At 42.9% G+C, this 27,537-nt stretch overlaps 1 protein-coding gene across 3 annotated transcripts in view; it reads left to right on the top strand.

Moving 5' to 3' along the window:
* Positions 1-27,537, top strand: part of apbb1 (amyloid beta (A4) precursor protein-binding, family B, member 1 (Fe65)) — a 95,883-nt gene that overhangs the window by 8,264 nt on the left and 60,082 nt on the right. For all 3 annotated transcript variants that reach the window (XM_072262431.1, XM_072262429.1, XM_072262430.1), the window contains exon 3: positions 8,220-8,425. In XM_072262431.1, coding sequence (XP_072118532.1) covers positions 8,220-8,425 — 206 coding nt within the window. The remainder of the gene's footprint in view (positions 1-8,219; positions 8,426-27,537) is intronic.

Here is a 27,537-nt window from a genome sequence, read left to right as displayed (position 1 = left end):
CATTCTCTGCTCTGTCATTGTGTTCCGGGTAAACACCAGTGACCCTGGAATTGTTTATTGAAACTGGAGGTCTCTGATACCCTTCAGTTTCATTTTTTTAAAAAATGTCCTGGATCACTGGTTTTTACCCAGGGATTTTCATTATGTTGTATGTGGCATTGGTTTATTATTGTAAGTGAAAAACTTATTGTGCCTACTGTTCATACAGATCAAATCATTACACAGTTCACTGAGGAGAGCATGTTAGGGATACTTAAGGCAGAGGTAGATAGGTTCTTGATTAGCCAGGGCATCAGAGGGTTATGGGCTGAAGGCAGGAGAGTGGGGATGACTGGAAGAATTGGATCAGCGTGATTGAATGGCAGAGCAGACTTGATGGGCTGAATGGCCTACTTCTGTTCCTATATCTTATGTTCTATGGATATCCTGGTAGCAGTTAGTACAATGCTATTTCACCTTGGCTGTCGGATTTCAGAGTTCAATTCCGGCGCCATCTGTAAGAAGTTTATATGTTCTTCCCGCGAGCTTATGGGTTTTTTCTAGGTGCTCCAGTTTCCTATCATAGTCCAAAGACATAGCAGTTGGTAGATTAATTGATATTTGTAAATTTCTTGAAATTAGACTAGGGTTAAAGCAGGGGGTTGCTGGGTGATGTGGCTCGTAGAAACATAGCCACAAAGTTGTGCCGAACATGTCCCTACATTAGAAATTACTAGGCTTACCCATAGCCCTCTATTTTTCTAAGCTCCATGTACCTGTCCAGGAGTCTCTTAAAAGACCCTATTGTATCCGCTTCCACCACCGTTGCCGGCAGCCCTTTCCACACGCTCACCACTCACTGCGTAAAAAACTTACCCTTGACATCTCCTCTGTACCTACTGATTAGACTTGAAAGTCCTGTTCTGCGCTGAATTTCTAAATAAATAAATAAATATCAGGATGCGGAATAGGGTGTAACAGCTCAGAGAAAGTGCAGTGCAGTAAACCAGCGGTCCCCAACCACCGGGCCGCAAAGCATGTGCTACTGGGCCGCGAGGAGACGATATGAGTCAGCTGCAGCTTTCCTCATTCCCTGTCATGCACTGTTGAACTTGAACATAGAGTTACCAAATGTCCCGTATTTGCCGGGACATCCCGTATATTGGGCTAAATTGGTTTGTCCCATACGGGATGGGCCTTGTCCCGTATTTCCCCTGCTAAAGTAGAGCGTTCCTATGAAACCGTTCGTAAGCCAAAATGGCGTAAAGCGAAGAAGCAATTACCGTTAATGTATATGGGAAAAATTTTTGAGCGTTCCAAGACCCAAGAATAACCTAACAAGTCGTACCAAATAACACATAAAACTGAAAATAAGTAGTACTAACATATAGTAAAAGCAGGAATGATATGATAAGTACACAGCCTGTATGAAGTAGAAATAATGTATGTACAGTATAGTCGAGAAGGTGAAGGCCAAACCGATTTGTGGGGAAAAAATCGGCACGTACGTGCACGTCACGCATGCGCACATAGGTGCCCGCGCAAGGCTCATGGCCATGGTAGCCTTTCCTGGGTAAAGTGTCCCGGGATTTGACTACCTCAAAGTTGCTGGTGAACGCAGCAGGCCAGGCAGCATCTCTAAGAAGAGGTACAGTCGACGTTTCAGGCCAAGACCCTTCGTCCTGACAAAGGGTCTCGGCCTGAAACATTGACTGTACCTCTTCCTAGCGATGCTGCCTGGCCTGCTGCGTTCACCAGCAACATTGATGTGTGTTGCTTGAAATTCCAGCATCTGCAGAATTCCTCTTGTTTCCGGGATTTGACTGCTACTTTTGTCCCTTATTTGGCAGTGAGAAAGTTGGCAACCCTAACTGTAAAGGGCATGTTGAGATGAGTTTAACCCTACTTGAACACCACCCCCCCGCCGCGCTAACGACCAGCCGGTCCGCAAGAATATTGTCAATATTAAACTGGTCCGCAGTGCAGAAAAGGTTGGGGATCCCTGCAGTAAACAATAAGGTGCAAGATCATTACGAGCTAGATTGTGAAGTCAAGATCATCTCATACAAGAGGTGTGCTCAAGACTACACACCACTAAAACTGGCCCCTCTGCTCCATGCAGACTCTTGCCTTCCTGAGCCAGTCTCATTTGCCTGTGTTTGGCCTATTTCCCTTGAAAACAGGAGTTCCCAACTTTTTTTAATGCTATAGACCCCTACCATTGATTGAGGGGTTCCAGGACCCCAGGTTGGGAAGCCCTTCCTATTAATATACCTGTCCAAGCAACCAAATGAAACAACATTCCTCCAGACCGGGGTGCACCAACAAAACATGTATCACACACAGCTCATAAAACAAGATATTACCACAGATAAGTTAGTAAAATTATCATTCAAAATGCATGTAGTGCACAACACCGGTAATGTGGTGTCCAGCACCAGTGTTGTATCCACCTCTGACAGCTTGTTCCGTGTACCAACACTATGGGTGATAGCCCATCCCTCAACTCCCTTATAGATCTCCCGCATTTCCCCTCTCACCTTAAACCTATGCCCTCTAGTTTTGGACTCCCCTACCCTGGGGAAAATGTGACCATCCACCTCATCTGTGCCCCTCATGATTGTATAAACCTCTAAGGACAATTATTCTGACAGTTGGCCAGCAGAACAATCCACTAGCCTGAATACCTCTCCCCTTATTTCACTCCACCCCTGTATCATGCCCTTACCACAGTGACATAGTGGTTAGTGTCATACTTCCGTGCACCAGCAGTCAGTGCCCAGGGTTCAAGTCCCGCTGTCGTCTGTAAAGAGTTTGTGCCTTCTGCGTAGATTTCCTCTGGGTGCTCTGGTTTCCTCCCACAGTCCAAAGACATACGGGTTAGGATTAGTAAATCTTGGGCATGCCATGGTGGCATGGTGATATTTGTGAGCTGCCCCCAGCACATCCTCAGACTGTGTTAGTTGTTAACATAAACGATGCATTTCACTGTGTTTCAGTGTACATGTGAGAAATAAATCTAATCTTTAAATCAACTCCCCATTGATGTATTTTGCCTCTTACCCACACTAAGGATAATTTACAGAAGCTCATTCCATCTCTGAGATGTGGGAAGTAACTAGACTACCCAGGGGAAACCCATATGGTTACAGGGGGAATGTGCAAACTCCACACAGACCGTGCCCAAGATCAGTATCGATCCAGAGTCTCTGGTGCTGTAAGTTATCAGTACTACCTGCTGTGTCACTGAGATGTCCACACCTCAGACGCTGCTCCACACAACCAGAATTGTTTAATAGGAATATGGGGAGCTTCCCTCCAGAACTTCTGGAAGCTCAAAGTTAAACATTGTTCTGCATGACTTTCCGGTTTGGTGATCTGTAATTGAGTTACATAGAACATGAACCAGTACAGCGCAGTACAGACCCTTCAGCCCACAATGTTCTGCCAGCCCTTTAACCCACTCCAATGTCAATCTAGCCCATCCTTCCTACATAATCCCTCATTTTTCTTAGAGTCTCTTAAATGTCTGTAATATATCTGCCTCTACCACCACCCTGGCAGTGTGTTCCATATATCCACCACTCAGAGTGGAAAGAACCTACCTCTGACATCTCCCCCTATGCTTTCCTCCAATCACTTTAAATTATGCCCCCTCTTTTTAGCCTTTTCCACCCTGGGTAAAAAGTCTCTGACTGTCCACTCGATCTATGTCTCTTATCATCTTATGCACTCCCATCCTCCTTTGCTGCAAAGATTTGGTGACAAAAGTGAAGGCAGCCTCTGATTGACCTTTGGCCTTTGACCATTGTTAGTTAATGGAGGTTTAACACAAATTTGAGCTACAGTGTGCATGCCTTTCCTGCCTTGGGAGTATGTGATGGATAGTGTATGTGAATGCTGCAAATCTGGGGATCAGTGGCCCTGTGAATGTTAGGGCAGATAAACATTCCCCCTAAACTGTAGCCTGACTATGGAACTGACCAGTGTAAACTTCTGCTCAGCTCCCTGGTTAAGGAAGTCCTTGCGTTGGCCCAAGGCCAGTGTGATGTGGATCAGGTGTGGTATAGGGAGATAATGATACAATTTACAACCCTCCGACCCACCGTCAGTACTACTCCCACAGTGGATTCCTCGCACATCCCAAAGACCATAAGGCACAGGAACCATCGGCCCATCGAGTCTGTTTTGCCATTCCATTACTGCTGATTTATTAACCCTCTCAACCCCACATCCTGCCTTCTCCTTGTAACTTTTGACTCCCTGACTAATCAAGAACCTATCAACCTCTGCTTTAAATGTATCCAATGACTTAGCCTCGAAAGCTGACCGTGGCAATGAATTCCACAGATTCACCACACTCTGCCTAAAGAAATTCATCTCTGTTCTAAATGGATGTCCCTCTATTCTGAGGCTTCTGCACTCTGATCCTAGACTCCCCCCGCCCCCCCATAGGAAACATCCTCTGCACATCCACTCTAGGCTTTTTAATATTCAATAGGTTTCAGTGAGATCCCCCCCCACCCCAATTCTTCTAAACTTCAGTGGGTACAGGCCCAGAGCCATCAAACACTCCTCATACATTAACCATTTAATTCCTGGAATCATTCTCGTGAACCTCCTCTGGACAGACATACAGGTTCGGGTTATTGAGTTGTGTTCATGCTATGATGGTACCAGAAGCATGGTGACGTTCGCAGGCTGCTCCAGTGCATTCTTGGACCATTTCAAATGCTGCATTTCACTCTATGCTTTGATGCACATGTAACAGATAAACCTGATCTTACTATTTTTGAAAGAAATGGACTTCTGGCAGTCCCGGGTTCTCTGGTCAGTGTGCAGTATCCATAATGAAGGACATGCCCGCTTTTCTTTGCTGCCGTTAGGGAGCAGGTACAGGAGCTTGAAGGCACAACTCAATGTTTCTGAATGGACAATGAACCCATGAACTCTACCTCACAATTTTGCTCTCTCTTTTCACAATTTATGGATTTCTATGTATTTTTTATTGTGGTTATAATAACTTTTATGTCATGCAGTGTACTGCTGCCACTCAACAACAGATTTCACAACATCTGTCAGTGATAATAGACCTAATTCTGATCGAAGTTGAGATGTCATGTTATAAGCCACTGTTTTGATCTGCCCTGCATAGTCCTGACCCAGGGTCTCGTTTATCAAGGAGCTCAGTCTGCATCATTAAAGAGATGACGCTTAGATTAGATTAGATTGGATTATGAGAACACTCAGTCCTCTTTTATTATCATTTAGAAATGCATACATGCATTAAGAAATGATACAGTGTTTCTCTGGAGTGATATCACAGAATACAGGACAGACCAAAGACTAACACTGACAGAACCACATAATTATAACATATAGTTACAGCAGTGCAAAAGAATACCATAATTTGATGAAGAACAGACCATGGGCACAGTAAAAAAAAAGAAGTCTCAAAGTCCTGAGTCGATCGACTCCCGAGTCCCCGATAGCAGGCAGCAGAAGGTAGAAACTCCCTGCCATAAACCTCCAGGCACCATCAACTTGCCGATGCCTTGGAAGCAGCCGACCCTGAGTCCATCCGTCCGAAAACTTCAAGCTTCCGACCAGCCTCTCTGATCCAGCCTCCCGAGCGCCATCCTCTGCCGAGCGCCTTCGACCTCTCCCCGGCCGCTGAAACATGCAAAGCTGAGGATTTCGAGGCCTTCTGCTCTGGAGATTCCGGTTACCACACAGTAGCAGCGGCAGCGAAGCGGGCATTTCAGAGGTTTTCCAGATGTTCCTCCGTACTCTCACGTCCGTCTCCATCAAATCAGAATTGTGCACGGTCCCCTACTTGACAGATAACAGATATCATCACCGAAGTGGCTGCACGCACTGCCGTTGCACTGCCATCTCCCCCCCCCCACCCCCAGCGCATCTTGTCAGCAGTTCTGGTCACTGCAGTACGAGAAAGACAAGATTATACTGGAGAGGGGATTCACCAGCATGTTCAGACCATAAGACATGGGAGCAGAATTAGGACATTCAGTCCACTGAGTCTGCTCTGCCATTCCATCATGGCTGATTTGTTATCCCGCTCAACCCCCTTCTCCTGCCTTCTCCCTGTAACCTTTGATGCCCCAACAATCAACAACCTATCAGTGTCCACTTCAAATATGCCCAATGACTTGACTTCCACAGCCATCTGTAGTAATGGGTTCTACAGGGGGTCTACTGTTGCATTCGAAAACTCCAACGATGATGGCCAAGGTACCCTACAATTGTACCTGCCCGAAATTGCCCTCCCAATTGTGCTTGATCCTGCTGTCAGTCCTGATGTCCCTCTGCACACCCACAGTCCACACTGCTAACTTGTTCTGTCTGCTCACAGACCTGGATATAGTAACACTTGTTGCGGATTGGTTACCATTCCTATGGCACTTCACTCACTTCCTTCTCCCACTCCACTTTCTCTCTGTTAACCAACCAGCGTCTCCTGCTTCGTTAGCCTGCGACGCAGGTCATTGCATCCCAGGGATTTCTCACTACTTTCTCCATTTCCAATATCTAGCTGGACGGCACAGTAGCACAGCGGTTTACAGAAGGCTTTACACCACCAGTGACCTGCATTCAATCCCTCTCGCTGACTCAGGTGTTTGTGCATTCTCCCCATGACTGTGGGTTTCTTCCGAGTGCTCCTGTTTCCTCCCAGAGTCCAAAGATGTACAGGTTAAGGTTAGTGAGTTGTGGGCAGGCTCTTTTTATTTTAATTTATTTATTTAGTGATACAATGTGAAACAGGCCCTTCTGGTCCAATGAGCCACACTGACCAACGTCCCAGCCGTTTAACCCTAGCTTAATCACAGGACAGTTTACAGTGACCAATTCACCCACTAACCAGTTAGATTAGTTGGCACCGGAAACATGGCGGTACCTGTGAGCTGCCCCCAGCGCAACCTCAGACTGTGTTGGTCATTGGCGAGCTTCACTGTATGTTTCAATGTTTTGATGTACATGTCAGAAGTAAAATGAATCTTTAGAAATCTTTTTCTACCACTACCTTCTCAGAACTTGTTACATACTCCATAGGTCTAGTTTCTGGCTGTTGTCCAGAATGAAATAGGTAAAGTAATTGTTTAACTACCATGCCGAGGATGCCACGGTAGCGTAGCACTAGTACAGCTCAGGTCATTGGAGTTCAGATTTCAATTCCGATATCCTCCTTTAACAAGTTTGTATGTTCCTTTCTGAGAAATGCATGCGTTTCCTGCAAATGCTCCAGTTTCCTCCCACAGTCCAAAGACCTGCCTGTCAGTAGATTAATTGGTCCTTGTACACTGCCTTGTGATTAGTCTGGGGTTCAATGGGGGGGTTGCTGTAAATTGTCCTGTGATTAGTCTGGGGTTAAATGCCGGGGGGGGTGTTGTAAATTGTCCTGTGATTAGTCTGGGGTTAAATGGGGGGGAGTTGTTGTAAATTATCCTGTGATTAGTCTGAGGTTAAATGGGGGGGGAGTTGTTGTAAATTATCCTGTGATTAGTCTGGGGTTAAATGGGGCGGGGGGGGTTGTAAATTGTCATGTGATTAGTCTGGGGTTAAATGGGGGGGGTTGCTGTAAATTGTCCTGTGATTAGTCTGGGGTTAAATGGGGGGGGGGGTTGCTGTAAATTGTCCTGTGATCAGTCTGGGTTTAAATGGGGGGGGGGGTTGTAAATTGTCCTGTGATTAGTCTGGGGTTAAATGGGGGGGTGTTGTAAATTGTCCTGTGATTCCTCTGGGACTAAATGGGGGCGGGGGGGTTGTTGTAAATTGTCCTGTGATTAGTCTGGGGTTAAATGGGGGGGGGGGTTGTTGTAAATTGTCCTGTGATTAGTCTGGGGTTAAATGGGGGGGTTGCTGTAAATTGTCCTGTGATTAGTCTGGGGTTAAATGGGGGGGTTGTTGTAAATTGTCCTGTGATTAGTCTGGGGTTAAATGGGGGGGGGGGTTGTAAATTGTCCTGTGATTAGTTTGGGGTTAAATGGGGGGGGTTGTAAATTGTCCTGTGATTAGGATGGGGTTAAATGGGGGTGTTGCTGGATGGTGCAGCTTGAAGGGCCTGTTCCGTGCTGTACCTCTAAATAAATAATAAAATTTTAAAAATAAATTTTACCTACAGCTTTGAACATCAGGCTTGCCCTGATCACCAACCTGCCATCACTACCACTCCTCGGTATTCCTGGGAGCCACACTGACGGGCTATTCCCACTGTGTTTCAGATCCCATTTGGAATCGGAACTCGTTCGAGACGGATGCGGATTTGCCAGCGGGCTGGATGAGGGTGCGCGACACGTCAGGCACCTACTACTGGCACATTCCCACAGGGACCACACAGTGGGAGCCACCAGCTCTGATCGACGAACAAGATGGCTCCCGAAAACCGTCTGCCATGTCACAGTGCACCACCCCCTCGGAGGAGCCGCAGGTACGGACCACTGTTTCTGGCCCTGACGCGCTTGCGAAGGATGCTCTGGGATTGCAGAGGGCCCGGAGGAGGTTAATGAAAATTACTCCAGGAATAAGAGAGCACAGCCTCAGTGTAGATGGATGTCCATTTAGAACAGGCCTGAGGAGGAATTCCTTTAGTGGGTGGTTAATCTGTGGAATTCATTGCCAAGTCATTGGATATATTAAATACAGAGGTTGATAGGTTCTTGATTAGTCGACATCAAATGTTATGGGGAGAAGGGTGGAGAATGGGGTCAAAAGGGATAATAAATCAGACATGATGGAATGGTGAGCAGACTCAATGGGCTGAATGGCCTCATTCTGTTCCTATGTTTACTGGTCTTGTAGATGCTTGGCTGTGCTTGCTTGGTTTGGCTTGTATGTGACCAGACCTTAGAGGTGGGTCAGTAAGGCACCAGAGGTCATTATATTAAAGGTTGGCCCATCATAAGAAGGCCTCATTATGTGAAGGCTTTGGAAAGGGTGCAGAAGAGGTTTACCAGGATTCTTGCCTGGTTTAGAAGGCATGTGCTATAATAAGAGGTTGGACAAACTTGGGTTTTTCTCTGGAGCTGGGGAGGCTGAGAGGAGATCTCTTAGAGGTTTATAAGACTATGAGAGGCATAGATAGTGTAGACAGACAGTATTTTTCCTCCAGCATTGAAAAGTCTGAAACCAGACAGTATACCTTTAAGATAAGCGAGGGTAATTTCAAAGAGAGATAATCATACAGCTTGAAGCGTGACTAAGTAGATGGTGCAGGCAGAATGGCTCCAAACCTTTGGATTATTGGGCTCTCTTTCTGATAAGATGAGACCTGTACAGAAGGGACAGTTTGCACCTGAACTGGGGGGGGGGGGGGGTGGCGAAAACCCTCACGGGAAGGATTTAAGTTCGAGTTGCAGGGGGATGGGGACCAGAGCGACAGAACAAATAGTGAAGTGGTTGTGGAGAAACATTTTGTTAAGCCTGCATATAAAGTCAGGAATCGAAAGGTTGAACATGGTGCGACTAATGTACTGAGCTGCGTATATTTCAATGCAAGGGCTAATTAAGGAGAGTTAGTTGCTTCCTTCAGTTAGTCCTGACGAAGGGTCTCGGCTTGAAACGTCAACTGTACCTCTTCCTAGAGATGCTGCCTGGCCTGCTGCGTTCACCAGCAACTTTGGTGTGTATTGCTTGAATTTCCAGCATCTGCAGAATCCCTGTTGTTGGCGGTGCTCAGTCATGCAGACTGGAGAACTGATCAAGTGACACTTTATGGGTGGAGCTGAGGAATAAGAAAGTTATGACTATATTATTGGGATTATATTATAGACCATCCATCATCCTCAGGATTCAGAACAGCAGACTTGTAGAGAGATTGCAGACTGTTGCAAGACAGGTTATAATAGTAGGTGATTTTAACTGTCTGGGGCTATCCCATACTGTAAAATCACTGGATGGGAAAGAGTTTGTCGAATGTGTTAAGGAAAGTTTCCTTAATTGGTACATAGATGTGCCAACTAGAGAGTGTGCGATACTAGGGAATGAGACAAGGCATGTGACAATGATTTGTGTAGGGGAACACTTTGCATCCAGTGATCATAATGCCATTAGTTTCAAGGTAATTCTTTAAAAGGACGGGTCTGGTCCTCAGGTAGGTAGAGATTCTCAATTGGAGGAAGGACTTAGTTTGGTTTGGAATACTGCTGTTGTTCCTCATTTCTATTCTTTGCATTATTTATTTTCTCTTTTTTTTCTTTGTCTTGGTGGGCACTGGGGTTGGTCCTATTTTTTTAAATTGGGTTCTTTCGGGTTTCTTGCTTTACAGCTGCCTGTAAATAAACAAAACTCAAGGTTGAATAATTTGTACATTCATTGATAATAAATGTACTTTGAATCTTTGAGTTTTGATGGTATCAGAAATTATCTGGTGTCACGTACCCCGTGACCGGAATAAAGAACCATCAGAGATGGAATACACTTTGGAGTCCAGTATTGCTATTAACTAATAATATTTATTAGTAACTACACAATACAGTAATATAAATGTAGATAAATCAAACAGGTTAGCAATGATTTTATATATATATATATAAGTAAGTATATCAGTAAGTGTGGAAATATATGTATGAAAAACCAAGCTTCTTTAAGTCTAGGGGTAAAAAGATACAGTCTTACGATGATGAGTAAAGTTCAGTTCGGTTCAGTTCGTGGTATTGAGTTGAGTAGTGATGGAGAGAGAGAGAGGGAGAGATTTGAGTCTTCAGGTGAGCTGACGCCGTCAATCTCCTCGTTGTCCTTCGAAATCCTTTAGAAGTCACCGACTGTGACTTTAACAAAGGGGACCGGTTTTCTGTGGTGGAGCTATCCCCCAGGCGATGGTGGACACATGGACAAGTCCCCACCAGTCAACCCTTTTCCTCTTTCCACTGCAAAAGCGACTGATCGATCCGCCTAATTGATCCTCCAAGACCCACTTTTCCTGCGGGCACAACAGTGCTCATTCAGTGTCCAGAACATGTGTCTGAGGTCTATCATCTGACCTCCTATTTTATCGTCTCGTGCTGAGCATCAACTGTCATGCAAATAACTCCTCCTTCCTCTCTCTGTGTAAGAAATGCAAGCAGGCAAAAGTCCTTGAGAAGTATCAACAACCTGCCGAAAATCACAACATCGAGTGTCCATTAAATAATGCCCTCGGTCACCATAGCAACTTATGAGCTGCTCGGTGCTGTCTCCAACTCAGCAGAAATCCAAAAGTTACTTCCAGTGCCTTAAAGTGACAGTCCAACAGTTAGTCTTCGTCTCTCTCTCTTTTTTACAAACAAGTTGTTGGTGTTAAATCTCTCTCTCTCTCTCTCTCTCTCTCTCTCTCTCTCTCTATCTCTATCTCTATCTCTATCTCTCTATCTCTCTCTCTCACATATCAAAAGCACAGTTCATAGGGGTAATTCAGGATCCCGTCACACTGGCAAGTGGTGGATTAGGACAGGTTGTTTTCTGGCAAAGATGTACTTGGCAAGTGGGAGGTTTTTATATGTCAAATTTTGAGAGTACTGAGTTTGTATGTTCCTGTCAGAATGAAAAGCAAGGATACGTGTAGGGAACCTTGGTTTTTGAGACATATTGAGGTGCTGATCAAAAAAAGAAAGGAGGTGGATAGCAGGTACAGGCAGGGAGGAGCAAATGAGGTACTTGAAGAATATAAGGAAAAAAGAAGAATAGAGCTTTGAACAGTGGCCAGTCCTGACATTGGGAATATGGAGAGGAGGGAACTTAAATCAGGTCCACTGCCCGAGGATGAAAGGCAACAGCGTTATAGAGCTTTGACCATCGACCAGTCAGCAACTGCGATTGATTAGTACAGCGGTCCCCAACCACCGGCCCACGGACCGGTATCGGGCCGCAAAGCATGCGCTACCGGGCCGCGAGGAAGCGATATGATTTGGCGATAGGAGTCAGCTGCACCTTTCCTCATTCCCTGTCACGCCCACTGTTGAGCTTGAACGCACACGAGGTCGTTACCCACGCATCATCCATTTCAGCTTGGGAAGAAGATCAACTCCTCGAGCTTGCAAATGACGACGGGCTGGAAAGTATGTTTGACATAACATCTCTGCCAGCATTCTGGAAAAAATTCAAGGGTAAAAATCCTGAGATAGCCACGAAGGCACTGAAAACATTGCTTCCATTTCCAACATATCTCTGCAATGAATGCAACGAAAACTAAATTGCGGAGTAGACTGGACATAAGGAACTCCCTTCGAGTATCGCTGTCTCCCATCACCCCTCGATAGGACCGTCTTGTTGCAGGAAAACAAGCCCAGGGCTCGCACTGATTCAGCAATATTGGTGTGTTGCAATGATTTTATATGTTCATACGGGGAAAATATGTGCTATGTGTTTAATATCCAAACGTTACTTAAAATGTTATGATGCTGTTGACTTACTTATATAACCATATAAAAATTACAGCATGGAAACAGGCCATCTCTCCCCTTCTAGTCCGTGCCAAACGCTACTCTCACCTAGTCCCACCGACCTGCACTCAGCCCATAACCCTCCATTTCTTTTCTGTCCATATACCTACCCAATTTTTCGTTAAATGATAATATCAAACCTGCCTCTACCACTTCTATTGGAAGTTCGTTCAACACTTACTTCAAGCTCCCCTGATAATTGACTTATCACTATATTCATGTGAGGAAAATATGCGCTGTGCGTTTAATATTAAATTCATTAGATAATTTCTTTTAGAAAGGAAATTGAGTGTATTAGCCACTTATCACCGATATTCTGATCGTGATTAACACCCCCCCCAAGAGAATCGCCAAAAACAATTTGTAGAAAAAAAATCGTACACGCATGCGCAAGTCACGCATGCGCGCTGGTGCCCGCACAAGGCTTCATGGTCATTGTAGTCTTTCCCGGGGTAAACGCAGCATATTTGACTGCTACTCTTGTCCGTTGGCAACCCTACCACCACCCCCCCCACCCACCACCCCCGGTCGGCTGGTCCGCAAGAACATTGTCAATATGAAACCGGTCCGCAGTGTGAAAAAGGTTGGGGACCCCTGGATTAGTAAGAGTAAATTAAAGGAAGGAGGGGCAAGCGCAGTGGCCATAATCTGAGTGGTGATCTTTAGGCTTTAGCTCTTCAAGGCTTCCATGAAGAGAGGCTTCACTCAGAGAAAGTAAAGGAAAGAAACACTCAAGTTTTTTTTTTCATTCTCTTTGTATCTGCTCAGCTAGGGACAGTGGGGCTGACAGGCAGGATAGTGAAATGCTCCTCTTGTGTGATGTGGGAAGGCATGGAGACTTCCAGTATCCCTAACAACTGCATTTGCGAGAAGTGCATCCAGCTGCAGCTTCTAACAAATCGTGTTAAGGAGGTGTAGCTGGAACTGGATGAACTCCAGATCATTCAGGAGGCTGAGCGATAGGACATATAGAGAGGTAGTTACGCCCAAGCTGCAGGACACAGGAAACTGGGTGACGGTAAGGAAGCAGAAAAGGGTTAAGGAGCCAGTGCAGAGCTAGTGTGGCCATCCCCCCTCAACAGGTATATTACTTTGGCTACTCTCAGGGGAGATAACCTAACATAAGAGAGTTACAGTGATCGGGTCTCTGGCACTGAATCTGCCTCTCGAGACTCAGAACGGAAGAGGGAGAAGGGGCACGCCGTGGTGAATGGGGATTCATTAATTAGAGGAACGGACAGAAGGTTCTGTGGGCAAGAATGAGATTTCCAGATGGTGTGTTGCCTCCCAGGTGCCTAAGAAGCAAGTTATCTCAGATCGAGCCCTCAGCATTCTTAAGTGGGACAGTGGACAGCCAGAAGTCATGGTCCATGTAGGTACCAATGATATTGGTAGGATGAGTGACGAGGTTCTGCACACTGGGAGTTAAGTGCATACTGGGAAAGTCAGGTTGGTGCTGGATTCCAGGAAGGGGAATTTTTAGAGTGCTTATGAGGTGGCTTTTTAGAGCAGCTCATGGTGAGCCCACCAGAGCATCAACTATTCTGGATTGGGTATTGTGCAATGAACTGGAATTGGTTAGAGAGCGTAGGGGAAAGTGATCATAATATCGAACTCACCCTGAAGTTTGAGAAGGAGAAGCTACCGAGGCATGAGAGAGGAGGTGACCAGAATTGATTGGAAAAGAACACTGACAGAAATGACGGCAGAGCAGCAATGGCTGGAATTCCTGGAAGCAATTCAGAAGGCACAGGATATATACTTTCCAAAGAGGAAGAAGGAAGGAAAGATGACACAACTATGGCCAACATATAAACCAAAGAGAGAGCATATAATAGAGCAAAAATTAGTGGGAAGTTAGAGGATTGGGAAGCTTTTAAATACCAACAGGTGGCAACTAAAAAATTCATAAAGAAGGTCGAGATGGAATTTGAAAGTAAGCCAGCCAATAATATTGAAGAGGATACCAAAAGTTTCTTCAGATATGTAAAGTGTGAAAGAGAGGCGAGAGTGGATATTGGACTGCTGGAAAACGATGCTGGAGAGGTAGGGAAATGGGGGACAAGGAAATGGCAGATGAACTGAAAAAGTATTTTGCATCAGTATTCACTGTGGAACACACTATCAGTATGGTGGAAGTTCCAGGTATCAGGTGGCATGAAGTGAGTGAAGTTACCATAACTAGAGAGAAGGTTCTTGGGAAACTGAAAGGTCTGAAGGTAGATAAGTCACCTGGACCAGATGGCCTACACCCCAGGCTTCTAAAAAAGGTGGCTGAAGAGATTGTGAAGATATTAGTAATGATCTTTCAAGAACCGGTTGGTTCTAGATTAGCTACGGAGGACTGCAAAATTACAAATGTCACTCCACTCTTCAAGAAGGGAGAGAGGCAGACAAAAGGAAATTATAGGCCAGTTAGTTTGAATACAGTGGCTGCAAAGGTGTGGGAGTCAATTGTTAAGGCTGTGGTCTCAGGGTACTTACAGACACATGATAATATAGTCCATAGTCAGCATGGTTTCCTGAAAGGAAAGTCTTGCCTAAAAAAATCTGTTGGAATTATGTCGAAGAAAAGACAAGCAGTATAGACAAAGGAGAATCTGTGAATGCTATGTCCTTGGATTTTCAGAAGTCCTTTGACAAGATGCTACACATGAGGTTGCTTAATACATTAAGATCTCTGGTTAAGCCACACTTGGAGTACTGTGTCCAGTTCTGGTTGCCTCACTATAGGAAGGATATGGAAGCATTGGAAAGGGTACAGAGCAGATTTACCAGGATGCCGCCTGGTTTAGAGAGTATGAATTATGATCAGAGATTAAGGGAGCTAGGGCTTTGCTCTTTGGAGAGAAAGAGGATGAGAGGAGACATGATAGAGGTATACAAGATATTAAGAGGAATAGATAGAGTGGATAGCCAGCGCCTCTTCCCCAGGGCACCACTGCTTAATACAAGAGGACATGGCTTTAAGGTAAGGGGTGGGAAGTTCAAGGGGGATACTAGAGGAAGGTTTTTTACTCAGAGAGTGGTTGGTGCGTGGAATGCACTGCCTGAATCAGGGGTGGAGGCAGATACACTAGTGAAGTTTAAGAGAGTACTAGACAGGTAAATAGAGGAATTTAAGGTGGGAGGTTATATGGGAGGCAGGGTTTGAGGGTCGGCACAACAATGTGGGCCGAAGGGCCTGTACTGTGCTGTACTATTCTATGTTCTATCTTCTATGAGCCCATGTTATTACAGGAAAGGTACTAGCTGGATAAAGCAAACAACAGGAATTCTGCAGATGCTGGAAATTCAAGCAACACACATAAAAGTTGCTGGTGAACGCAGCAGGCCAGGCAGCATCTCTAGGAAGAGGTACAGTCGACATTTCAGGCCCCTCCAACTTTCAAATCCCTTACTCACTCTTCCTTCAGTTAGTACTGACGAAGGGTCTCGGCCTGAAACGTCGACTGCACCTCTTTCTAGAGATGCTGCCTGGCCTGCTGCGTTCACCAGCAACTTTGATGTGTGTAGAATGGATAAAGCATTGGCTTATTGGCAGGAGACAGAGAGTGAGAATAAAGGGAGTTTTTTCTGGTTGGCTACTGTGACACCAGTGACTACTGGTGTTTCACAGGGGTCTGTGTTGGGACCGCTTCTTCTGTGTTGGGACCACTGTAGAAGGACTTTGACAGATTAGGAGAATGGGCAAAGAAGAGGCGGATGGAATACAGTGTCGGAAAGTGTATGAACGTACACGGAAAGAAATTAAAGGGTAGACTATTTTCTAAATGGAGAGAATATTGAAAACTCTGAGGTGCAAAGGGGTGTGAAAGTCCTTGTGCAGGATTCCCTGAAGGTTAATTTGCAGGTTGAGTTGTGATGAGGAAGGCAAATGCAATGTCAGCATTCATTTTGAACGAGAGGTCATGGGTTAAGGGTGAAAAGTGAAATGTTTAAAGGGAACCTGCAGGGTAACTTCTTCACTCAGTGGGTGCTTAGAATATGGAAAGAGCTGCCAGCAGAAGTGCGGAATGTGGGTTTGATTTCCATGCGTAAGAGAAACTTGGATAGGTACGTGGAAGAGAGGGCTATGGAGTGCTGTGGTCTGGATACAGTTCAATGGGACTCGGCAGATTAAATGGTTCAGCATAGACTAGATGGGCCAACTGTGCTGTAGTGCTCTGTGACTCTATGAGATGTCAGGGGCAAATTTTTTTACATGGTCAGTGGTGAGTGCATTGCCTGGGATGGTGGTGGAGGCAGATACAATAGAGGCATTTAAGAGGCTGCATATTGACTATTCAAAGTGCAGTAAATGGAGGGTATGAGCATTGTGTAGGCAGAAGGGAGTACTTTAGACTATATGTATACAAGCAGAATTAGGCCATTCAACCCACCAAGTCTTCTCTGCCCTTCAGTTATGACTGATTTATTATCACTCTTAACCCCGTTCTCCTTCCTTTTCTCCCTACTAATCAAAAACCTATCAGCCTCTACTTTAAATATCCCAAATGACTTGTCCTGCACAGCCATCCGTGGCAATGAATTTCACAGACTCACCACCCCCGGCAAAAGAAATTCCTCCTCATCTCTGTTCTAAAGCGATATCCTTTATTCTGAGCCTGTGCCCTCTGGTCCCAGACTCGCCCACAACTGGATACATCCTCTTCACGACTACTGTATCTAGACTTTTCAATATTCGATAGGTTTCAATGAGATCCCCTCATTCTTCTAAACAACAGTATGTCCAGGCCCAGAGCCATCAAACATGAGGTGTTTAATTTGTTTGGTAAAGCATTACTGGCTGAAAGGCATATTCCTGTGCTGAACCGTTCTATGTTCTGAAGCAGAATACGTACAGAACCGTCAGGCTGGCTGTGTGAGTAGTGAGAGAGTTGATGCTGGTTAAACTTCTGCAATCGTGGATTCATTTTGAGTGCTGACACTTAGAGTGGCTGAGAGATGCAGGCTTCCAACCTGAAGTGTTAGACAATTCCTTTCCTCAGATACTGCGAGATCCACTGACTTCCTCCATCACTTTGTAACTCAGTCTCCTCTGTGACCGTGTTAGTAGGTGTGACCACAACACAGTCCTTTACAAGGTGATCTCTTCCTCCCACCCGCACCCCACACCAAGATCTCCCTACCTCCTGGGAGATGTTGATGACCCTTGTCAGAGACTGCATGCAGTTTGGAGATATCTCTTTTCTTTGGTCTTCGCTGCAAAAGGATTGGAGTTCAAAGAAAGACTGAACTCCCGGAGTGGTGAGTGAGGTCTTTGATTCTGTTGGCTGCCTTCACCCAGGGCAGCAGAAAGTGTCCAGTAGAGGGGAGGCTGGTTTCTGTGATAGATTGACAGAGACGATGCATTTCACAGAATGTTTCAATAGACATGTGACAAAGCTAATGGAGGCATAGAACATAGAAATAGGCCTTTCAGCCCATCTATTCTGTGCCAAACCGATGCTCTGTCTAGTCCCATCATCCCAGACCATAGCCCTCCACTCCTCTCCCATCCGTGTACCATTCCGAATTTCTCTTAAATGTTGAAATCGAACTTTCATCCACCACTTCTACTGGCAGCTCGTTCCACGTTTTCGCCATCCTCTGACTGAAGAAGTTCCCCCTCATGTTCCTCTTAAATATTTCACCTTTCACCCTTAATCCATGACTTCCAGTTGTAGTCTCACCCAACCTCAGTGGAAAAAGCTTGCTTACATTTACTCTATCTACGTCCCTCATAATTTTGTATACCATGATCAAATCTCCCCTCATTCCCCCACGTTCCATGGAATAAAGTCCTAACCTATTAAATCTTTCCCTATAACTCAGGTCCCCAAATCCTGGCAACATCTTTGTAAATTTTTTCTGCACTCTTACAATCTTATTGATATCTTTCCTGTAGGTGGGTGATCAAAATTGTACACGATACTCCAAATTAGGATTCACCAATGTCATATACAACTTCAACATAACATCCCAACTCCTGCACTCAGTACTTTGATTCATGAAGGCCCATGTGCCAAAAGCTTTCTTAATGACCCTATCTATCTGTGACGCCACTGTAGCCCCCGGTAAGCCTCAGGCTCGCTCAGCTTGCTTTCATCTAGGGGGAGCAGCCTTCGGCCCCGCCAAACTGGGTAATCAAGTTTGTGTGGATGCTGTGTGATGTACCCCACCCCACCAAATAACAGACAATACACTAGATACGATTAAATGATTACACTTTATAAGTATTTCTTGGTGATGGGTTAGTAGAAACAAATACAATAAAGGCACCAAGTCCGTAACTCTATCAGTTCTGTGCACAAATAATTCGTTGGAGCTCTTACAGAACCGGGTCTCCCTTTCCTCTAGTTGATGTCCTCTGAACTCCGCCGACCCTCGAATGGGACCACCCTCAGTGGTCCACCAAACGCTCTACACGAGTCTGTCCTCGTCTCCTCTCCTCACCGAAGACCCTGGGCCTCGGACTCCCACTTGGGGTCTGTTCTGTCGCCCAGCTTACAGCATTACGTCTCCTCTCCCTGTCCCCATCGTGCCTTCTGCCCAAAGCCCGCGAAAACAATAGCTTACAGACACACAAGAAAGAATAACATCTATCTCAATTGGCTAGCAAATGAATACAATTCTCTTTCTTTTTAAATCTTTTTATTGAATAAGTATACAAAAAGGTAAGCCATATAGGCACTAATACACTGTTAGAATATAATAAAATTACAGGAAATATTAATACAAAAAAAATAATACAAACAATGTAATTTAAACATAACATACCAAGGTAACATAACAATATACTAATTTTTATATATATCAGTAGAGAAAAGGAAAAAAAAACCCCAAAAAAAACCCACCATGCAACTAACTAAAAGCAAAGCAAAGCAATGGGCTAACTTGAAACCAAATAGAGTTAAAAAACTTAAAATCACGTCCTCAATCCCGACCTCCATTAAAAACAGTAAAAAAAAACAAGAAGGGTATATATTACATTAAATGAAAATATTGAATAAAAGATCTCCAAGTCTGTTCAAATTTAAATGAAGAGTCATAAAGATAGCTTCTAATTTTCTCCAAATTCAAGCATAATATCGTCTGAGAAAACCAAAAAAAGGTAGTTGGAGCATTAAGCTCTTTCCAATGTTGTAAAATACATCTTTTCGCCATTAAAGTAAGAAATGCAATCATTCTACGGGCTGAAGGAGAGAGATTACTGGAAATTTTAGGTAGTCCAAAGATAGCAGTGATAGGGTGAGGAGAGATATCTATACTCAATACCTTGGAAATAATATTAAAAATGTCTCTCCAAAAAGTTTCCAGTAGGACAAGACCAAAACATATGAGTTAAAGAAGCTATCTGCCCCGGACATCTATCACAAAAAGGATTAATATGAGAATAAAAGCGAGCTAATTTATCTTTGGACATATGTGCTCTATGAACAACTTTAAATTGAATTAGGGAATGTTTAGCACAGACAGAGGAAGTATTGACTAATTGTAAAATCTGCCCCCAGTCATCCACGGAAATAATAGATCCCAATTCTTGTTCCCAATCTGACCTAATCTTATCAAATGGAGCTTTCCTAAGTTTCATAATAATATTATAAATCATAGCCGATGCACCTTTCTGACATGGATTAAGGTTAATTATAGTATCTAAAATGTATGTAGGAGGAAGCATTGGAAAGGAAGAAAGTATGGTACTTAGGAAATTTTTAACTTGTAGATATCTAAAAAAATGTATTCTTGATAAATTATATTTATTAGATAATTGTTCAAAAGACATAAGGGAACCATCTAAAAATAAATCCAAAAACCATGAAATACCCTTCGTCTTCCAAATTTGAAAAGCACGATCCGTAAAAGAGGGAGGAAAAAATATGTTACCTAAAATAGGAATCACTAGCCCAAATTGGTTAAGATCAAAAAATTTTCTGAATTGAAACCAAATACGTAAGGTATATTTAACTATCGGGTTAGACACCTGTTTAAGGCGTTTCAAATCAAAAGGAAGAGAGGAACCTAAAATAGAGCCAAGTGTATAGCCCTGAACAGATTGTAATTCCAATGCTACCCATTTAGGAATGGATAGTATATCCTGGTCAAGTAACCAAAATTTCATATGTCGAATATTAATTGCCCAATAATAAAATCTAAAGTTAGGTAATGCTAAACCTCCATCTCTCTTAGCTTTCTGTAAATGTATTTTACCCAGTCTCGGGTTTTTATTTTGCCAAATAAATGAAGAAATTTTGGAGTCAACTTTATCAAAAAAAGATTTTAGAACAAAAATTGGTAATGCCTGAAATATATATAAAAGTTTTGGCAAAAAAAAAATCTTAACTGCATTAATACGACCAATCAAAGTTAAATATAAAGGAAACCATTTAGATGAAAGTTGAATAATATGATCAATTAAGGGTAAAAAGTTAATCTTAAATAAATCTTTGTATTTACAAGTAATTTTAATCCCAAGATATGAAAAATAATTATTAATCAATTTAAAAGGAAAGTTATGATATAAGGGAAGTTGTTTATTAATCGGGAAAAGTTCACTCCTACTAAGATTTAATTTATAACCTGAAAAAAGACCAAATTGTGCTAATAGCTCTAAAACAACAGGGATGGATTTTTGGGGATTAGAAATATATAAAAGTAAGTCATCAGCATAGAGTGATATTTTATGGGACTTTAAGCCCCGAGTTATCCCAGTAATATTTGGAGATTCTCGAATGGCAATTGCAAGAGGTTCTAAGGCAATATCAAATAATAAAGGACTAAGAGGACACCCTTGTCGAGTACCTCGAAAAAGAGGGAAAAAAGGTGAGCTTAAAGAGTTAGTACGGACCGAGGCCACAGGAGAATGATATAACAATTTAATCCAGGATATAAATTTCGAGCTAAAATTAAACATTTCAAGCACCTTAAATAAATAAGGCCATTCTACTCTATCAAAAGCTTTCTCAGCATCTAAAGAGATAACACACTCAGGAACATTTTGTGAGGGGGTATAAACAATATTTAACAGTGTGCGAATGTTATAAAAAGAGTAACGACCTTTAATAAAACCCGTTTGGTCTTCCAAAATAATAAAAAGAAGTACTTTTTCTAATCTATTTGCTAATAACTTAGAAAAAACTTTAGAATCAACATTTAATAAAGATATTGGTCTATAAGATGCACATTGAGCAGGATCTTTATCCTTCTTTAATATTAGAGAGATTGACGCTCTATTGAAAGATTCAGGAAGTTTACCAAGTTTTAATGAAGCCTCAAAAACCCTACAGAGCCAAGGGATTAGTGAAGGTGCGAAACATTTATAAAATTCTACAGTAAACCCATCAGGGCCAGGAGCTTTCCCCAAATTCATAGAGAAAATAACATTCTTAATCTCATCCGTGGTAATGGAAGTATCTAACATAGAAGACATATCCTGTGAAATCTCAGGGAAGTCTAGATTATCTAAAAAATCATTCATATATTTAGAATCTGGAGGAGACTCTGATTGATATAAGGAAGAATAAAAATCACAGAAAGTTTGATTAATCTCCACATGGTCAAGTATCAATCGGTCATTTTGGTTATAAATCTGATTAATTTGAGATTTAGCATAATTAGACTTCAGTTGATTAGCCAACAGTTTGCCAACTTTGTCACTGTGTACATAAAATTCACTTCTTGTTTCCTTTAATTGGTTTACAATCGAGGACGAAAGTAATAAACTGTGTTCCATTTGAAGTTCAGTTCTTTGTTTATATAACTCCTCAGAAGGAGCCATAACACATTTCTTATAAATTTCTTTAATCTTGTCCACGATTACCAACTCCTCCTGCTTCAGCTTCTTCCTCAAAGCAGCAGAATATGAGATAATCTGACCACGAATATAAGCTTTAAAAGTATCCCAAAGAATGTTCACAGAAATATCCTCTGTATAGTTAATTGTAAAAAAAAGATGAATTTGTTCATTCATAAAGTTAACAAAGTCCGAGTCCTGAAGCAACAACGAATTAAAACGCCACTGTCTATTATTTTGTGTATTGGCCTGAATTTTAATAGAAAGCTTAAGTGGAGCATGATCCGAAATGGTTATAGAGTCATAATCACATTTAATCACTGAAGAAATAAGACGAGAATCAATAAAGGAATAATCAATTCTTGAATAAGAATGGTGAACATGTGAGAAAAAAGAAAAATCTTTTTCCTGAGGATGCAAAAAACGCCAAATGTCCGTCGACCCAGAATCAGAGAGGAATGAATTAATCAAAGTTGCAGATTTATTAGGTAAAGTCCGTAGAGGAGCTGAACAGTCCAAAGCTTGAGATAAACAGGTATTAAGATCTCCGCCCCAGATCAATGAAAACTCATTCAAATTCGGGAACTGATCAAATAATGATTTATAAAATTCCGGACAGTCCATATTGGGAGCATAAACATTAACCAAAACTACCTTTTTATTAAATAGTAGACCACTAACCAGTAGAAATCTACCATTCGGATCAGAAATAATATCATGTTGTATAAAAGTAACTGAGGAGTCTATAAAAATAGAGACGCCTCGAATCTTAGCGTTGGAGTTCGAATGAAACTGTTGACCCTTCCAGAATTTAAAAAAACGTAGTCTGTCCCCCCTCCGCACATGGGTCTCTTGTAAAAATAAAATTTGTGCTTTAAGTCTCCGGAACACTTTAAAAACTTTTTTCCTTTTAATAGGATGGTTAAGACCATTAGTATTCCAGGAGACAAAATTAATAATAGACTCCATAAACCCTAAAGTCAACCCGCAAAAAGGAGGATTGACGATAGGCTCGACCCACGAACCCGGAAAGGGAACAGAACAAATAAGAGATACCGGGAAAGAGAACGCAACCAATACTTCAATAGTGTACATAGCCCAAGAAGAAAAAAACTAAAACGTGAAGCCCCTCTCACCACCCCCCACCCCATGACCCCAAGGCTAAATCTAACACAGACCAACCAGAAAGAAGCAAGCACTAAAACTACCCCCATGACTTCCGGTATACGCTCCCTAAAAAAAGTGTAAATATAAAAAAGATCAGCTAGTTATAAAACAGTAAAAGAATAAAAAAAGGTAAATCAATTAAAACAAACACTTAATATAACAGAGAAAAAGCCAGAAAATATAAAAAAAACCGCAACAAACCCCAGACCCTATAAGTAAACAAAACAAAACCAAAAAAAATTGAGATTATTAACATAAACTAGTTACAAAAACCTACAAAACAAAGTTGATTTAAAAAAACTACAAAATTTAAGGCCACAAAGGAAATACGTAAGATGACGGTGAGGGAATAACCACCCAGAATCCCCTGGGAAAAAGAAAGGAATGACGCAGTTGAAAGGAAAGTTTAGCAACCATATTAAATAATCAAAAATAAACTTTTCTGCCCATATAGGACACAAAAAAATTAAGACTGACAAATTCACAATTTCCGCTCAACGGAGATAGTTAAAAAATTACGATTAAGATGTTGAAGGTGAAAATTGATCGAGATAACTCTGGGCATCCGAAAGAGAATCAAAAAAACAGAGGGCTCCATCCAACGTACGAATCCTTAGACGTGCAGGGTAAAGCAGCGCTGGTTTTAAATCCATCTTGTAGAGTTCCGACATCACAGATCTGTAACGAACCCGTTGATCCCGGATTGGTTTACTGAAATCCTCCACGAATCGGAACTTAAGATCCAGAAAATCAATATAACCTTTAGATCGAACAAAACGAAACAGTTTCTCCTTGTCTTGAAAGTAATGAAAACGTAAAATGACATGTCGAGGTTTATCTGACCTAAGCGAGTATGATGGAACTCTGTGAACACGATCCAATAATGGTGGTTAGGAAATACAGTAGGAAATGCATCTTTTAAAAGTTGAGAAAAATACTTCATAGTGTTATCAGATTCAACAGCTTCACGCACCCCAATCATTCGAAGATTCTGCCGTCGCATTCTGGATTCTAAGTCAGAGTTTTTAAAGGTCAGAAAGTCGAGTTTCTTCTTCATTACATTAATTGTTTCTTCGATTTTCTCCATCTTGAGCTCACTTTGTTGTGTGGATTTTTGAAGATCAGATATAGCCGACTGATGTTCCGTGATAGATATTTGTATCTTCTCGATTGAATCGGCAATTTTCTGGAAACTAGTTGAAATTTCCTCACGAATCAGCTCCGTAATAGAGGTTGAAATTTCCCTTTGAATTAGCTCCGATATAGCTTTCAAAGTCACCGGTGGTTCAGTCGGAGGGAAATCGGTACCTTTCGGTCTAACCGGAGGTTTGCCGTCCTTCCCGTTTTTTCCATTCTTAGACATAGCAGACCTTAAACGCATCCGATTATCAAAGAGCCCAATTTGTTTCAGATTATTATAAAAGTCGATGCCTTAATGGTTAATTAAAATATAGCTGATCATAAGAAGACAAACTCAGAGGTAATGGAGCGAGTCAAGAACGCGACTTCACTCCATGAGCGCTACCGGAAGTCCCCCAAATGAATACAATTCTCATTATCAGTAATTATAACCCAAACAAGCTGCTACAGTTAACTCAGCAGTTAACATTACAGAGAAGCCATTTTATTATAACATAACAAAGAAGCCATTTTATTAGCCTTAGCAGTAACATAAAAGAAGAAACCCCTTACACCACTTTAAAGAAATTGTGGACCTGCATTCATAGATTCCTTTGTTCTACCATCTCATTGCCCTACCATTCACTGTGTAAGGACCTGGCTGGTCCTACTGAAGTGCAACACCTCGCACTTGTGCATCAAATTCTGTCTGCCATTCTTCAGCCCATTTTTCCAGTTGGGGTCCTGATCCCACTGCAAGCTCTGATAATCTTCCTCGTTGTCCTCTACAGCCTCATTCGTGGCATAATCCGCAAATTTGCTTATCTAGTTAACCACATTATCAGCCAGATCATTGATATAGACCCAGCACCGATCCCTGTGGCATCTACTACCACTCGCTGGCTTCTCCTGCGAAACCAATTTGAGCCCCTCAGCCCACAGCTTTCATGCCACTGTAAAATACCCATCTATACCCTGATGATTGGTGTTCATTAAATGCTGTGAAAGTCTCTGTCTCCACAAGCTCCTAAAGGCTCTGTGTTCACGATTCCAGCCTCTCTCTGAGGAACATTTTTTGTTGGATCACTTAGATCATTCCATAAACATCATTTGTGAGATCCTCCTGCCATGATGAGCCACTGTAGGTAGCCTCCAACCTGATGGCAGGAATATCAATTCTCTAATGTCTGGTAGTTTCTTTCCCTCTTCCTTCCCTCTTCTTCAATTACCCATTCCAGCCTCTTATCCCTTCGCTTCATATGCCCATCAACTCCCTGTGGTGTCCCTCCTCCTTCACTTTCTTCCATGATTCACTCTCCTCTCCTTATCAGATTCCTTCTTTTCCAGCCCTTTGTCTTTTCCAATTGTCACCTTCCAGCTTTTTACATCATCCCCTTCCTCATCATTCCCACAATCCTGATTGAGAAGTTACAGAACCTGGTCCTCTGTCCCTCCTTCTGCAGTTGGATCCTCGACTTCCTAACTGGAAGACCACAATCTGTGTGGATTGGTGATAACATCTCCTCCTCGCTGACAATCAACACTGATGCACCTCGGGTGTGTGCTTACCCCACTGCTTTACTCTCTATATACCCATGAATTGTGTGGCTAGGCATAACTCAAATGCCATCTATAAATTTGCTAATGATACAACCATTGTTGGTAGAATCTCAGGTGGTGACGAGAGGGCATACAGGAGTGAGATATGCCAACTAGTGGAGTGGTGCTGCAGCAACAACCTGGCACTCAATGTCAGTAAGATGAAAGAGCTGATTATGTACTTCAGGAAGGGTAAGATGAAGGAACACATACCAATCCTCATAGAGGGATCAGAAGTGGAGAGAGTGAGCAGTTTGAAGTTCCTGGGTGTCAAGATCTCTGAGGATCTAACCTGGTCCCAACATATCGATGCAGTTATAAAAGAAGGCAAGACATCGGCTATACTTTACTAGGAGTTTGAAGAGATTTGGCATGTCAACAAATACACTCAAAAACTTCTATAGTTGTACCATGGAGAGCATTCTGACAGGCTGCGTCACTGTCTGGTATGGAGGGGCTACTGCACAGGACCAAAAGAAGCTGCCGAAGGTTGTAAATCTAGTCAGCTCCATCTTGGGCACTAGCCTACAAAGTACCCAGGACATCTTTAAGGAGCAGTATCTCAAAAGGGCAACGTCCATTATTAAGGACGCCCAGCACTCAGGGCATGCCCTTTTCTCACTGTTACCATCAGGTAGGAGGTACAGAAGCCTGAAGGCACACACTCAGCGATTCAGGAACAGCTTCTTCCCCTCTGCCATCCGATTACTAAATGGACATTGAACCCTTGGACACTACCTCACCTCTTTAATATATTTTTTTCTGTTTTTAATCCATTCGATATACATATACTGTGGTGGATTTATTTATTTATTTTCTTCTCTATTGTGTATTGCATTGAACTGCTGCTGTTAACGAATTTCATAACGTATGCTGGTGATAATACACCGGTTTCTGATTATCACCCACCTGGCTTCATCTATACCTTATAGCTTGTTCTCTTCACCCCCACCCCCTAACCCCCAACCCATCTCTATTCTGGCTTCTTCCCCCTCCCCCTTTTTTTCCAGTACTGACAAAGCGTCTCGGTCCGTAACGTGGACTGTTTATTCATTTCCATAGATGCTGAGTTCCTCCAGCATTTTGTGTGTTGATCTGTGAAAAGTGGGAGAAGGAAGGGTTTTGTAGGTAGCTTTAAAGATCAGGAGAATCCGAGTCGTAGAGTGGATGAATAGTTATTATCTGGTTAATCCGCAGTATCAACTCCAAAGCTGCTCCCCATCTCACTGTTGGTCCCTCCTTGTTGATGTGACCAGTGCTGACATTCTCTGATCCTTGTTGTTTGTTGCAGCTGACGTGGGCTGGTTTCTCTGCAGGCGATAGGTGTGCTGATGCCAATGTTTGGAAGGCAAGTCAGCAGCCATCAGTAAGCGGCACCTGCTGGTGCACAGGGGGACCATGGGGTGCATTGTTGACGCTCCCTGAAAAGAGTGACCTAGGTGGACAGGGTAGTGGAGGAGATAG

Source organism: Mobula birostris, chromosome 7, assembly GCF_030028105.1.
Source record: "Mobula birostris isolate sMobBir1 chromosome 7, sMobBir1.hap1, whole genome shotgun sequence".
NCBI classification, from domain to species: domain Eukaryota; kingdom Metazoa; phylum Chordata; class Chondrichthyes; order Myliobatiformes; family Myliobatidae; genus Mobula; species Mobula birostris.
The sequence above is the reverse complement of the archived record's forward strand: the minus strand, read 5'-3'. Positions and strand labels throughout refer to the sequence as shown.